The sequence below is a fragment of the Rhopalosiphum maidis genome, chromosome 1, assembly GCF_003676215.2.
Source record: "Rhopalosiphum maidis isolate BTI-1 chromosome 1, ASM367621v3, whole genome shotgun sequence".
NCBI lineage: Eukaryota > Metazoa > Arthropoda > Insecta > Hemiptera > Aphididae > Rhopalosiphum > Rhopalosiphum maidis.
In genome coordinates, this window is record NC_040877.1 from 28,149,390 (window position 1) to 28,162,930 (window position 13,541).

The 13,541-nt window shown below is 27.4% G+C and overlaps 3 protein-coding genes across 6 annotated transcripts; 2 read left to right on the plus strand and 1 right to left on the minus strand.

The window, feature by feature from the left end:
* Window positions 1-63: 63 nt before the first annotated feature.
* LOC113551514 (eukaryotic translation initiation factor 3 subunit E-like) lies at window positions 64-3,586 on the plus strand. 3 transcript variants are annotated; one of them, XM_026953806.1, is made up of 10 exons: window positions 64-302; window positions 469-585; window positions 661-822; window positions 1,445-1,567; window positions 1,637-1,869; window positions 1,939-2,056; window positions 2,145-2,356; window positions 2,429-2,663; window positions 2,727-2,773; window positions 3,386-3,586. In XM_026953806.1, exons 1-9 carry the CDS (start codon window positions 213-215, stop codon window positions 2,751-2,753), a joined length of 1,317 nt encoding a protein of 438 aa, XP_026809607.1. In that variant the 5' UTR covers window positions 64-212; the 3' UTR covers window positions 2,754-2,773; window positions 3,386-3,586. The 3 variants fall into 3 exon arrangements, with proteins under 3 accessions (XP_026809607.1, XP_026809599.1, XP_026809589.1); XM_026953798.1 differs by lacking the exon at window positions 3,386-3,586 and adding an exon at window positions 2,962-3,106; XM_026953788.1 differs by lacking the exon at window positions 3,386-3,586 and having other exon boundaries at window positions 2,727-2,878.
* Window positions 2,886-4,159, minus strand: LOC113551530 (sulfiredoxin-1). Its single transcript, XM_026953818.1, has 3 exons — window positions 3,910-4,159; window positions 3,384-3,520; window positions 2,886-3,162 (listed from the first exon to the last, which is right to left on the minus strand). The coding sequence occupies exons 1-3, from the start codon at window positions 3,950-3,952 to the stop codon at window positions 2,953-2,955; spliced, it is 390 nt and encodes a 129-aa protein (XP_026809619.1). The 5' UTR covers window positions 3,953-4,159; the 3' UTR covers window positions 2,886-2,952.
* A 921-nt stretch (window positions 4,160-5,080) lies between these two features.
* LOC113553961 (ankyrin repeat domain-containing protein 13D) lies at window positions 5,081-12,930 on the plus strand. Of its 2 annotated transcripts, XM_026957573.1 has the most exons (13): window positions 5,081-5,982; window positions 8,530-8,665; window positions 8,739-8,909; window positions 8,975-9,118; window positions 9,184-9,234; window positions 10,174-10,357; window positions 10,424-10,622; window positions 10,682-10,798; window positions 10,851-11,001; window positions 11,061-11,222; window positions 11,295-11,395; window positions 11,466-11,551; window positions 11,802-12,930. In XM_026957573.1, exons 1-13 carry the CDS (start codon window positions 5,824-5,826, stop codon window positions 12,019-12,021), a joined length of 1,881 nt encoding a protein of 626 aa, XP_026813374.1. In that variant the 5' UTR covers window positions 5,081-5,823; the 3' UTR covers window positions 12,022-12,930. The 2 variants fall into 2 exon arrangements, with proteins under 2 accessions (XP_026813374.1, XP_026813383.1); XM_026957582.1 differs by lacking the exon at window positions 9,184-9,234 and having other exon boundaries at window positions 5,084-5,982; window positions 11,802-12,929.
* Window positions 12,931-13,541: the final 611 nt, after the last annotated feature.

Sequence of the window (13,541 nt, forward strand, 5' to 3'; positions counted from 1 at the left end):
ACGCGCGATCCTACACTAACGGAGTAACCTAACCTCAAAAAATCAAATGTAACGCCACTCTGACGATTTGGAGCTTTCGAGTTTCAGCTTTAATGCTTAATATATACTATCTACTTCTTTCTTTTGTGCAGCGTACGCTGGTTTTTGAAGTACTAATACTGTGTTAGTTTTTGCGTTCATTACAGTAGGAAATTCATATAACTGTCACTAACATGGCCAAGTTCGATTTGACGAGCAAAATGACGAAATACCTGGACCGGCATTTGGTTGCTCCACTGTTGGAATTCTTGTGGGCAAAAAAGGTAAGCGTTTTTCTTGAATTGACTAGGTGGAAATGCAATTCGTTCAAATATGGTTCTCAGTAGGCTTGTTTTTTTGAATTTAAATCGAATCGTTTAGTGTGTGTATGATACATAGCTAACAATATTTGCTATACAAATTTTAACCGACCTCAAACTATTTGTTTAGATTTACAATGAAAATGAAATTTTGCAAGCCAAATTAGACATTCTTAATAAGACTAATATGATGGATTATGTTATTGAGATTTACAAACAGTTAAATCCTGAAAAAGAAGTACCTGAGGTATGTACTTATATTTATTATTCTAAAACTTACAACCTAAGATTTTTTTTTTATTTTATTAAAACATGATTTTAGGAAATGAAAACAAGAAGAGATCAAATTGTATCACAGCTTAATCAATTTCAAAGTGAAGTTGATGTTGTAATGAATTTCCTTAAAGATGATAAAGTAATGAAAAATATGGAAACTATGAGAGATCCTAAAACATTGTCATCCTATTTGACCAGTGAATTCAACGTAAGTGTTATTCTTAATCCATATAGATTATTGTTGATCTTTTTTTTCAATTCCAATTCTTGGAAACTTAATGGTTGTGGTTTTAGATTTTATTTAAACTGATTTTTTTTTAAGGAGTTAGGTACTAATTATTTCTAACAGGGGTATAAGTAGGTAAATGTATTTCTAAAAATAATACTATTTATGATAATATATGATTCTAAAGAACTAATATATATAAGAAAAATGTTTTTGTTTTTACTTGTTATTATGGCTATTTCAAAATTGGAATTTTAGTGTCAAGACAAGATCTTTTTATTTCATGTTATATGTGTCGATAAGAGTTATTGTGTTTACCTTTGTATCAAATGCACACAATTTTTTATGTCAGAAAGTGGAGATGAAGGGCATCTTCTACACATCTTTCATTAACAATTAAACCAACAAATTATAATATGCTACTAATATATTAAGTGATTTTTTAAAGCATTAACATTATCATTATGGAATCCTTTTTATGATAATCATGATATTGAACTAAATACTATCATAATTTATTAAATAAATTTGTCTATAGAAATATAGATGTCACTTAGTATGTAATAAACAATAACTAAACTATCAATTTTTTATGTTTATTTAGTTTAAAGTAGAAATGATGGAAAGTATGTACAAATTTGCCAAGTACCATTATGATTGTGGTAATTATGCTGGTACAACAAGTCACTTGTACTTTTATTTATTAGTTATGTCGCCTTCTGATAAGGTAAATTTATTGTTAAGTAACATTTTTATTGAATTTCTAGTATTAAAATTTATCTGAATTTCTCTTTAGAACTATTTGAATGTGCTTTGGGGAAAATTAGCATCTGAAATTCTTATTCAAAACTGGGAAACTGCTCTGGAAGATTTAAACAAACTACGAGAATATATTGATTCCAATACAAATAGTTCTCCATTGCATTTGCTACAACAACGGACATGGTTAATTCACTGGAGTTTATTTGTGTTTTTCAATCATGTCAAGGGACGTGACCTTATTATTGATATGTTCCTGTATAGACCAAAGTAATATATTGTGATTACTAGTAAAAATACTATATTATATTATATATTTACAAATTAGTTTGTTATCAGCTATTTAAACGCTATTCAAACTATGTGCCCACACATTCTTCGCTACTTGGCTACTGCAGTGATCATTAATCGTTCAAGAAGAGCAGCTATGAAGGATCTTGTCAAGGTTATTCAACAAGTGAGTTTTAAAAGCATTTCATAACATTTAAATTAATTGCTAATCATTATGAACTTTAAATATTTATTAATACTAATATTGTGTTCAGGAATCATATACCTACCGTGACCCTATAACTGAACTTCTAGAAAATCTCTATGTTAACTTTGATTTTGAAGGAGCTAGAGACAAATTACACGAATGTCAAATTGTTCTTTTTAATGACTTCTTCTTGACTGCATGCCTTGATGATTTTGTAGAAAATGCTCGTTTGATGATTTTTGAAACTTTTTGCCGTATTCATCAGTGTATTAGTATTGGGTATGTATATTGTATATACTATAATTATAATTTCTGATTTCATAACATTTAATTAATTTCTTTATTGTTTAGTATGTTAGCTGAAAAGCTTAATATGAACCCAGAAGAGGCTGAATGCTGGATTGTGAACCTAATCAGGAATGCCAGGTTAGATGCAAAGATTGACTCAAAACTTGGACATGTTGTTATGGGAACACAACCTTTGTCGCCCTACCAACAGCTTTTAGAGAAAATAGATACATTATCAGTACGATCAGAAGCACTACAACAACTCATCGAAAGAAAAGTCAAAGCTAAAACTCAAGAAGTAAGTTAAATGTTTTTAATTTTCTTTTGTATTGGTTTTTCATAAATATTTATATATTTTCAGCAAGATCCACTTTGGTATAATCCATGAAAAAGTGTTATCAATCAATGGTAAGCTCTAAACAAATGGTTTTTTCCAATAAAACAAGAATAATATTATTCATGAAATGTTATTTTATTTATTTATCTTCAATAATTAAAATAACTTTCAATTCATTTGCTGAAGTTTTTTGAAATCCCGAAACCCATAAAATCCATTTCAAATTAATTAATATGAATGAAATAATATTTCATTTTAGATCTGGTGTAGATGCTCCTAAGTAGTTGTGTAAATCTTGAATAGTTGAAGATACCAATTTTACTTTTACTGTATCCCTTTTTAAACGTTTGTGAGCTGCATACCTATGACATCCACCAAATGAATAAAAGTAATTCCCACCTTCTCTTCCTACGATCCATAATACGTCTATTGGTGGAACTGAATCTGTCTGATCTGGATCCTAAATTCAAATTTTTTTATTATATTTGTAAAATAAATTAGTAGATTTAAATTTAAGAAAAAGCTTATTTTATTTATGCAAATAAATAACTTTATATTTTATTCAATAAAATGTATATATTGTAACTTTTAATTGTTTAGATTATTACTATTTATTTGGTGTATAATTTTTTTTTTTAATATTTTGTATTTTATCATCATTAAATATTGTAATGCACTTACAGATAAAGTATCCATTAAACTTTTAACTTTTCCTTCATCCACTTGTGGTGGAATTGGTCGTATGATTTCATTAAGAGGCATTTCATGTATTTGTTCAATACCAGCCGAATGTACACTTGTACACCTTCTGTTCATAGCTAAAACAATTTTATTATTTGCAAGTATCTGTTTTAACAAAAAATATAATAAACCTAATTTTTTAACTTGTTAAATTTAATTTGTTAAAAATTACTTTTACAGTTGCGAGATTAAGTTTTTCAATCCATGTTGGATTAATTGTGAAAATATTTAATTGTACAGAAGTTAAAGACTTCTTTTCATTTTATGTCAGTATTAACTATTAATGTGATAAAGTTATTTCTTTATAAGTTTTTCAACTTTTTGTGATTACTTATATATGGATCCCAAGAGCTGTGAAATTACTTCCATCTTTTATATAGCACACATTGTTAACTGATTATTAAATTGGTGCAATCTTTTATATATTCTTTGTTTATAATTGTACATAGTATTTAACTTTTCTTACCTAAATTTGATACGGATACTACAAATCTTTTGAACTGATTCATAACATGTGGGTTTTGAGTTAAAAACTAAGATACTACATTATAATAAAAATAAAAAATACTATAAGTGCAGTTGTTATTATGTAACTAATTTACCCCACACTCGCATGAATCATGTCAATTTATTATCACTTTCAAGTTACTAATATCCATGTTCCATTGGGTAATGTATCGAACAATAAATCCCCCTCTTTCAGTTTGATTTTATATATTTCTAGTTCAAGGCTTCAGTACAGAATATACTAACTTTAAAAAATCTATGTTCTAGTACCTATATAAGAACTATATTTTTATTATCATACTTTTACTATAGCTGCAGTAAAGTGCTATCTAGTTAAGTTGTAGAGGTTCTGACCAGTTGTACCAATAGAATCCCTAACGTGATACAAATAATATGAACGTTGTGCCATGTGCGATAGTGTAGAATTATTTATTATATGCAAGTTTAAAACAAACGAACAAAATAGTTGTCTAACAAAAATAGCGCGTATAATGCATACGGTCCTGTTTACACGGTAAAATATTTTTAAATTCATTATTCATTATCAAATATTTTTATTATTCCAAAATTTTGGAATGTATTACCCTAAAATTGTTGACAATGTAATTGGAGTTTAATGATGCAATAAAAAAAGGACGAGACTACGAAAGTGTCATCGAAATTGATAGCTAATCGAGTGATATAGTTGATTGCTGTAATGCAATTTATTTAATTTATTCTGTGGTAGTGCTGAGCCGTTCACTTTAAGTGCCTTAGCGAGAGCTCGGTAAGTGGGAATCGCTTGAAACCACAAAATTGGACAGAGAAATCGCTGGGATCGTTAAATATATTATTTAATAATTTATATTATATATGATATTGAATTTGATAGTGGTCGGTGGGACATTTAGGTTTTAAGTGTTTTAACCGTCTTAAGCATACTAAATACTAGAAGAATTGAATAATTTCAAGCTTAAACTAATTTGAGAATGGCTAGAAAGTTAATTTTTCTATTATTCTTCCAGGTACTTTCGGAAAAGTACCTCAATCGCTATCTGCTGCTGTGTCTTAGACTGACATAACTGATAACCGACACACCTGCGAATATATGATAATAAATAATAATAGTATAATACATACAGTAGTAGTCATTGTACATACTTTTTTGTATAATTGTGTTTATGACGTTAATTATGTATGCTTGTTGCTTGCGTACTTATAATAATTTAGTTTGACGGTTTGTACATACCGCTGATGTACTGCGGACTGCGGTGGCGCTGCGCTGCACGAATTACTAAATAATAATAATAATACATATGTTAATAATGTGTAAATAGTAATATTTGTCGAGAACACTAATTGTACCTTAAAATTCTTTATTACCCGTGAGGTTGAAACACTCGAAACCCTATTCGGCGACTCAACAGTTAAGCTCATCGTTCAGGCTACTATTATCAGCTTTAAACAGTTAAAACACCGAACTTTTTGCCGTAGGTACTACCCCATATTGTAGTACCTAGTCAGTTATAGGTAGCCGCATTCCATCAATTCGTTCCCGCAAAAGTTCATTTTTTACCCTATTTAATATTATTATTCCTATATTTAATTAGAGGACGACGATAGTATTATATTTTATTTACTACTAAACTCCGTGTATGCGCGCGCGCACCTGACTACGGTTTATGTCCTTGTATGAGTGTGCGTACGTTATATCTGTCTATAGTCTAAATGTCTAATATAGTCTATGTGCGGTGGTTGGTCAGTGATCACCATCACACCGTCGCCATCTCGATGCACACGTCGTTTTAATATTTAATTACTTCCGAAATTGTGTCTGGGGAGTATAATATTAAGTTACTACTGTGCATTGCCCGTGTGCCGGGCTTTTGCGAATATGTCCTCCGACAGACGACCAGAGCTGGGGTCTAGCCAACGATGGGAGGCACGTGCCAGGATCGATTTCCCATTGCATTATTTGATATGGTTGCGTGAACATAAACTACTAGAGGAGAAGCTGGAGGCGATCAGTTCCAATCAACTCCCCACCAGCCAGGTAAGTTGTGTCAACATTGCTAAAATACTGATTTCGCATAACTCCTAAAAAAGGTCATTACATTTGTCTAAATAGTATAAGTTTTATTTTTATATTTGTATACCACATTACCTTAAGTACCTTACAAATTACAGTAAATTATATTTATTATTTCAATGACAATTGGCTGGAAACAAACCTCATATGAACAATCATGTGAATAGGCAATGATTGTTGATTAGTCCCAACTATATTTCTCAGTGAGTTTCCCCCCCCCATCTGTTTTTACAAATATGTTTGTTCATTAAAAGGTTTTTTTAATAACTACTATTGATACTTGGTAAAAATTGCTTATTAATCTATTACTAAGTTATAAATTATAATTATAAATTGTGATTGCTTATCTAAGTGTTTTATGTTTTAAATAAAATGTCATTAAAACAAAAATTATAAGTTATGACTATCTAAGTCTAACTATTAGTTGTTGTACCTACTAAAAAATTTAATTTTAAATTTGCTTAGTTAAATACACTTTTTTTTTTGTAACATATGTTTTAAAAAATAAAATTATTTGGTGTAACTATACTTTGTAAATATTGTACAACCAATAATTTTAATTTCTTAACCATTTACTTGTATGACTAAAGTACTTTAGGCATTAAAATTGTGCCATTATGAATTTAAGTATATTATTTTTGTTTCTGAAACATTAATTTTAAAGCAAACAAAAATTTGTTATTTTACATTTTACTTTTAAAATTAATAAAATACCTACAAGAGAATATTATATCATATTGTGCTATTTAATTACAAAAACCTTTAGACATAATTTATAAAATAAATAAATTTACATTTACAGAAATACCTATTTATGTGTTAATTCTAGTGCAAATACTAGGTGAGGGGAGAAGGAGGGGGTATGGGGGCTGAAGGCCCCCCTTAGGTCTTAGGTATTTACTATAAATATTTCAAAACTTAAACTTAATGCCTATGCTTTTACGTGCTTGAAGTTAATTTTTTTATTTAGCCCCCCCTTATTTAATTTATAGATCTGTGCCTGTGTTTATTTAACTATATTTTGTTACAAAATATAAATATATTTATGGTAAGATAATATTTATGTATACATACAAATGAACAATATCTAATACAATTAAATTAATTAAATTATCACATATAAATGGCTTCTTAAAAGTATAAATCAATATAGGTACTTGTATGTTGTTTAAAAAAAAAAGATACAATACATTTTACAAATAATCTTCTTAACTTTTGAGAATATTTGTTGTTAAGTTTATTATGTTTGCTTTTCACACTTTAACATACCGTCATATGGCTTAGACAAATTTTAAGCTATTTTAAAATATTTATTTTGTGCGTTATTTTTATTGTACCACAAATTTAAAAAATAAATGGTAATTTCCAATACTAGAATTAAAATATTTGATAAATATTAAAAAAAATATTTCTTATAAATAGTTTTAACATATTTTTATTTCAATTTATACACCCTAATACAGAGGAGTATTATTTGAACATACACATTTTTAAAAAATCAACAAAACTATTAAAAAAATATCCATCCAAATTTACACCTCAGTTTGAACTGATACCTTATGACTAGTATGATTCAGTAATTTCAGAATTATAATTATGCTTTAGATACATTACTGTATGAGCTTATTGACCTCTAATGGAACTCTTTTCCATAAATCACAACTATATTATTAGTGTTATTGAAGAAGTAGAAAATTATCTAAAATGTAAAATAATTAAGTCTAACCAGGGGCGGATCTAGACCATGATAACAGGGGGGGGTGATTTTTAAAGGGCACACATTAATTTTGATAAATTAGGTTACCTAAAATTAATTTAGGTACGTACATATGTTACTTTCACAGTCTCTTACAGAACATACGAGTTTAACGTTATATTTTGAATATTGATTATTCATAGACCATAAAAATATAAAAAATATGATACCTATGACATTTTTAACAAAAAATATTTAAAATATTGTTAGATTTTTTTTACAATAAATGCTAATTTTAGATTTACTATATTAATAAAATGCAGGGTAAAATATTTCATATTTTACATTAGTGGTAGCACAAGCTGTCGTTTACTATATAATATTATTTACATACAACAGTACATTGGTCGATAGTACATGATATTTTAAAGTACAATCAATTTATGTACCATACCCAATGCCAGAATAACTGGTTGTGTTACGTGTGTCAAATACACAGGCTCAGAGCCCCAACCTATAATGGGGGGGACATTAATTGTATTCACACTCATGCCCAAATTGGTGTAGTTGCGGCACTGACCATACCTATATTTATTATATCAAGCCTATAGTGACAATCATTATATTATGCATTAAAAAGTTGTTTTTATTGACATCCATCAATTTATTATGTACCATCTTACTTAAAACACATAAGTCAGTATTGCTTTAAATTTAATGTATATATAAATGTATTTCATTTACAATAAATATGTGTTTGATATAACTAAAAAAGTTGGACATGTTAATATATTGTTTATTTATTATTTTTTTAGAATGAACTGGAAAAACTAGATCCCAGAGGTCGTACTCCATTGATGTTAGCCATAACCTTAGGTGACATGGAATCAACTAGATTATTAATTAACAGAGGAGCTAACGTCAATGTAAAGAACGATGAAGGATGGACTGGTAAAATAAATACATATTTAGTATATCAATTTTTGTTTGATAACATTTTAATTCGTTTATACAATTTTTATAGCATTGCAAGAAGCGATTGCTACAGGTGACCCAGAAATGGTCAAGCTTGTAATGGAACACAGAGATTATCAACGTCATTCAGATCGAGCTACTGATGTATCAAAACTGTTAAAGCTACTTGAAGAATCACCTGATTTCTATGTAGAAATGAAATGGGAATTCATTAGTTGGGGTTAGATTCTTGATTCGATTAATTTATTATTTTGAATAAAATGTATAGCATTATTTTATTTTTAGTTCCACTAGTTTCAAGAATGTGTCCAAGTGATACTTACAAAATATTTAAACAGGGATCTAATGTGCGAATTGATACCACATTATTGGGTTTTGACCAGGGTAATTGGGAACGTGGAAATTTGAGTTACATATTTTTGGGTCAAAGTAAGTGAAATTGGTTATTTTTATTTATGTGCATGGCTTATGTCTATTATGATATGATATTACAGCTGCAACACTTTTCAAATCAGAACGAACATTCATATTTCAACTTAAAGAAGGTTAAATTTTTCATAACAACAAAATATAACTTATCTAGAATTAATTTACATTGCTTAATATAGTTTTCCAAGCTACAATTATTTCATTTTTTAATATTAGTTAACGTTTATGTTTTTAGGCAATTTTATTGCATCTTAAAGGGATTGGAAGCTGTAATTTTCTGTCTTTGTCTTACACATGTGAAACATAGAAAAAATAGCTATACGCGCCTGACAAAAATTTAGGTACTTCTAGTTGTTCGATTTAAAATATGTAAGATGAATGAATTGGTATACAAGTTTACTTTGCATCGGTCAAAGCATATTTTTAATAATAAAAATTGACAAATTTATAAAATTTAAAATATTTATTTCCATCAAAATATTTATTTTAAATAAAGAAACAATCGAAAAAGTTCTTCGACTGATGCAAAATAAACTTGTACACCAATTAAAACATTTTTACATATTTTAAATCGAACAACTAGAAGTACCTTAATTTTTGTCAGGCGTATAACTATGTTCCACATGTGTTAGACAAAAGCAGAAAGTCACCGCTTCCAATCCCATTAAGCTTTCTAGACAATTTTTATTACACATTTAATTTTATACACTAGCTTGAAATTATTTTTAACATGTAAAATTTTTTAATATTTTTATGTTGTGAAATTTCATTATTTGGAAATTAGTCATAAATTAAAATGTATCATTACAAATGTTGTTCTAATTTTAATAATTTTTTGTTGATAATATATTGGTGTTAACCATTAATTAGTAGACATATATACACATGTATTACTTAAATTTGAACTATATAAAGCACAAGTCTTCTGATAAAATCATAATATACTAAAAAAACTGTATACTATTATAATATTATGGTTGTATTATTGGAAATTCACCTTGCATTCTATAAAACAGATTTTTATAAATTAATATATATATATTTTGTTTTATTAGGTAAATCAGCTACATTTTTAGAAGTAGATCATGAAGCACACAGGGTATACGTAGAAGAAATACAAATGATACCTTTGGATCAGGGTATTGAAGTGATGCGTCCATCAGATGATACAATAGCCAGCAGATTGTCTGCTCCTATTGTTAGTTTTGATATAGATACTAAAAAAATTAGTTTTGAAAGGTATTCTACGAATATTTTATGAGAAATTTAGAAAAATATTGTTATAATCTTTTATTTATATTTTAGAAATAAAAGTGGTATTTGGGGATGGCGGCAAGATAAATCAGAAATAATAAATGATTATAATTGTAAAGTATTTAATGCTAGTAATGTGGAATTTGTTACCAAATCAAGAACAGAACATATGAATGAATTTGAAAAAGCTAAATTAAATAATACAAAAAATCCTATCCAATCAATTTTAGGCTCAAGTGAAGAAACATGTGTAAGTTAATACTAGTTTTAAGTTTTTGCTTATTTTATTTTGAAAACTCTACCTCTTAGCCAGTTAAATCAGAACTTGAAGTTACTATGGCTGAATATTTTGACGAATTGGTTGATATTAAAGGCAAATATATACGGAAGCCAATTGAGCAAACTACTAAAGTTACAAAAATCAAGGTAAGTTTATACATTATATGTAGTATAAAATCATAAATTAAAAATTTTTCAGGCTAATTTATGGCTTAGTGAAGATTACCCTCTTAGTTTGAAAGAACAGATCATGCCAATCGTTGATTTAATGGCAATTACAAGTTCTCATTTTGCCAAACTAAAGGATTTTATTGAAATGCAGCTCCCATCAGGATTTCCTGTTAAAATTGGTATTAAATCTGTCAAAATAAGTTAAATAATAAATACTTAAATGGTTATTATTTTGTAGAAATACCATTGTACCATATTTCTAATGCCCAAATTACATTTGGTAATTTATTTGGGACAGATAAAGCTATAGAAGGTGTTCAAACATTAGACTCTGATGGAAAAATGTTCTGTGTAGTTGAAGATTCTGTATTTTTTCCACCCAGAAGTTATGTAGTTCTTGGTAAAATAAAATTTTTTATACAAATCAAATGATGATGTATATTTGTATTAATTAAATTGTTATTTGTTTAAGGTGCTGAACAAAGACGTCAAATTGGTATGGACAATGATGAAGAACTACTTCAATTTGCTGTTCGACAGAGTCTTTTAGAAACTGGAGCTGAAGAAGATCAAGTAAGTTGTTATAATATTAATTTTTTTATGTTTACAAAAATATTATAATATTAATATTTTTTTAAAAAAGGTGGATATTTGGGAAGCTTTACAAGTTCAACGACCAAATACTCCCAATGACCTCTATATTGATCCAGCTGATGAAGAATTACAAAGGTACAAAAATATATATATACTTTATCATACATATTTATCAATAAAAGTGTATTTAAACAGGTTACCAATTAAAAAGAGAGGACAATAAAATGCTTAATTCCTCTAATTTGAACCTAAAAATAAACCGTCCTTGGACCAAGTTATTTAATATTTTAAAAATTGATTATTAACTTATTATCCAACTAATATATTTAGTGTAAAATGATACCTTTGCTTGGCTTGTATGTATATTTAGTTAATTTCCTTGTAGAGCAATCCATGCAAGTTTGACTGAGTGTACTTTTGTGCCTGCGGTTTCACAATCAGATGCTCCAGATTTAGTTGACAATGCAATAGCTGATGATGCTGATGCTGATCTTAAAGCAGTGTTGAGGTTATCAATTGAAGAAAAAAGACAGGCTGAACTACAGGTACAAATGGAAGAAGAAATGTTAGAAAAAATTTTACAACTATCTCTGACCGAAAAATAATGTGTATTTTTATTTATTATAACTTGTTATAATACTATTTTACTTTCTATGTCCCTTTTAAAATGTACAAAATAATTACAAATTGAATGAAAATTGTAATATGGTAAATTAACAATTATAAAGAGTTTAAATTTAGGTATATTTTTATATTACAGAAATATTTTTGATTTAAATATGAGTATGTGCAATATAATTTGCCTAAAATGGGTAATTGTGTGCAGTGAATTTCCTATAGCGTTTTACATTCACCTAGCCAATTGTCAGCTAATTTTATTTTATTATAGTTTATTATTTACATCTTTTTTATGAGAAATGCGCTTACATGTAGAATATACTTCCCATATGAGAGTAACCTCAGACGACAATCGATTATTGTTGAGTTTAGTCTGTTCAGACTCTTTTATTAAATCGGTATTTTTTACTTTCATTGTTATCTTTTGTTTCCAACAATCAGCGTCCTTTAAAATATTGCTTAGCTGTATGAATCTTAACAAAATGCAAAATAGGCGGTTATTGGAATAATAAAGTGACTCACTCGAGAATGCAACATTCGACGCACGTTAGTTATACCCATTGCTATTGCTGTATGCGGAGATCCATCACCTGAGGTTACTATTTTATGAAACAAAATTTATAAATATTATATATATACAAACAATATATATAAAACGTTTCTAATTTATTATTTTTGTCATTAGATAAAATATAGCATTATTGAAATTCTTTTTTAAAATATTTTTCTTGTTTCATATTTTTATTTATAGTAAAATATGTAAATTATTTTAAGTAATTCACCCTGTGTTTTAATACTTTTTAACAATAATTAATTATTTGTTTATGACACCCAAATGTATTATTCACTTATTTAATTCTTACCATGAGTCAATTTACAGCAAAATTCTTAAAATGGTTTAATCTAAAATACCTATTAGTATAATATTATTGGCTTATTTGTTACAATATTTATCCTAAGCTTTTAAGAAAATTATTAAATGTCTATATTTTCATCATGTTTGATAAAATTTGTTTATGATTGAGTCATATATATAATATATATATATATATTCTTTTGTTAAACTATTTTGTAATTCTATTTATTACTTGTATACTCATTATCCACTATCCAATCCTATTTGTATTAATCTTTTTAAATGTACTCAATTATTTAAAAAATATATAATTATGTTTATTTATTATTATTAAATATTAATTTAACCATTTTTTATTTATATATATATAAAAAACAATATTTAATGTAGCTAGTCAGAAGTTAAGTCACTATGATCTTTTGTGTTGTTGAATATATTAAATCATGTACCTAATATATACATCTCTAATGTTGTAATTTATTATTGTATACCATTGATACTTAATGCTTAACCCGAAATCTTATGCATTATTTATTAGTATTTTTTACTATTAATGTGAGTATAATAAAGATAATATAAAGTAAAATTACTAGATGTCTCAGATGTCTGGTTATACAAGAAGATAGTACTATAGCAATTAATAAGATATTG